This window comes from Haplochromis burtoni, unplaced genomic scaffold, assembly GCF_018398535.1.
Source record: "Haplochromis burtoni strain Fernald_Lab_line unplaced genomic scaffold, NCSU_Asbu1 Contig_599, whole genome shotgun sequence".
Lineage (NCBI taxonomy): Eukaryota > Metazoa > Chordata > Actinopteri > Cichliformes > Cichlidae > Haplochromis > Haplochromis burtoni.
This window is the reverse complement of record NW_024582960.1, coordinates 37,486-39,112: the sequence shown is the minus strand read 5'-3', so window position 1 is coordinate 39,112 and position 1,627 is coordinate 37,486. Positions and strand designations below refer to the sequence as shown.

Here is a 1,627-nt window from a genome sequence, read left to right as displayed (position 1 = left end):
CGAATTTCACCACTTTCACCGTTTACTTCAAATAAACCACGGGCATTGTCTAATATACTGGAAATTGAATAAGTTATTCTACCGTTAGACCCATGATCCGCATCTGTTGCTGTAACTCTCATTACAGTAGTTCCGACTGACAAATTTTCTCTTATCGAAGCTTCATAAATTGACTGCGTAAAGACAGGAGAATTGTCATTAACATCTAAAACAGTGATTAAAATCTGCATTGTTCCTGTCATCTGCGGCTCTCCCCCATCCAGCGCCGTCAGTATCAGAGACAAATATTCATGTTTTTCCCTGTCAAGAGGTTTGTCTAAGATCATTTCAACGTTATTCGTCCCATCTGCTTGGTCATGCAATTTAACCACAAAATTCCCTGACGGTTCAAGTTTATAGGTTTGCAGTCCATTTAAGCCTACATCAGGGTCGACAGCACGATCTAAAATGAATTTAGCCCCACGGAGGGCGGATTCGCTAATTTTAAATTTGACGTCATTCTTTTCAAAGGACGGCGGGTTATCGTTAATATCTGTTATCTCAACTGTCACACTGTAAAATTCCATTGGATTTTCTAGTATAATTTGAAAATGCAAAGCGCAAGGCGTTGTTTGCCCACAGAGCACCTCTCTGTCGATCCTATTCTTGATGAGGAGGACTCCTCTATCGTTATTCAGCTCAATATAATCATCGGTGTCAGGGGAGAAAATACGAGCTTTACCCGATTTTAATCGTCTAACATCTAAGCCGAAATCTTTTGCCATGTTTCCAACTAGAGAGCCTTTCGACATTTCTTCAGGAATAGAGTAGCTGACCTGTCCGAGTACCGAGCTGAGAGAGAGGACCGAGAAAAACAACAGTACTTGCCCTCCCATTGTTCTCTCTGACGATATCCCGATGACAAGCATGTATGGATGCGATGAATTTTTTTTTATCCCAAATGAAGAGGTTAAAGCTGATTTTAAATCATATTCCCAAAATATAGAAGAGATACGACGTCCTGTGTCCAGTAAACTGTAGACGACGAGGGCTGCTTCTCCCTCTTTCTCTCTCTAAAATAAAGCCATGATGGGAGGTACAAATGTCCGCGTTAAATCTGACACAGACTGGGCAACAGCGGCACTTTGAGTTCATGAACTATCATTGCATTTTAAATGTTCAACATGAAATATCATATGTATATACTAAACATGAAAACTAATCGTTTAGTATATGGGAAGCATTCAAAGAGTTTACGTTTCAAAAATATTACTCAAAGTAATTCAGATATCTGAAATACATGATTGTGTGAAGGGAATTCCCCGAGCTGTATTGATTGCATGAAATAATCATTTAAATAATTTGAAATGTAAATTATTTTATGAAAAAAAGATCATGTCGCTGTCCAAGGTGCTGAAAATAAGATGTCAAGTATTAACTTCTTAACATTAATTTTGAATGGTTGGAAAATTCTAACCTCCAGAGGAGAGTCTGGTTCATCCAGGATGCTCTTTTCACTCTGTATCCGCTGCATCGTTCCTGTAGAACTGGGGTCCATAATTAGCACGTTCTGACTACCAGCTCTGCCGAACTTACAGTCACTCTTTCTGGAGTCAGTCGTCCTACACACCTCGTAATTGTACACATG

At 39.5% G+C, this 1,627-nt stretch overlaps 2 protein-coding genes across 4 annotated transcripts in view; both read right to left on the bottom strand.

Moving 5' to 3' along the window:
- The window catches only part of LOC102312925 (putative protocadherin beta-18), a 19,716-nt gene that overhangs the window by 9,638 nt on the left and 8,451 nt on the right, over positions 1-1,627 (bottom strand).
- LOC121812452 (protocadherin beta-16-like) overlaps positions 1-1,627 on the bottom strand; it is a 17,035-nt gene that overhangs the window by 9,638 nt on the left and 5,770 nt on the right. Inside the window, exon 2 of one of the 3 annotated variants that reach the window (XM_042214681.1) lies at positions 1,457-1,624. The exons of 1 other annotated variant lie outside the window; for it this stretch is intronic. In XM_042214681.1, coding sequence (XP_042070615.1) covers positions 1,457-1,624 — 168 coding nt within the window. Of the gene's footprint in view, positions 1-760; positions 1,625-1,627 lie in introns of those variants that run through there. One more of the 3 variants, XM_042214679.1, reaches the window with a different exon arrangement.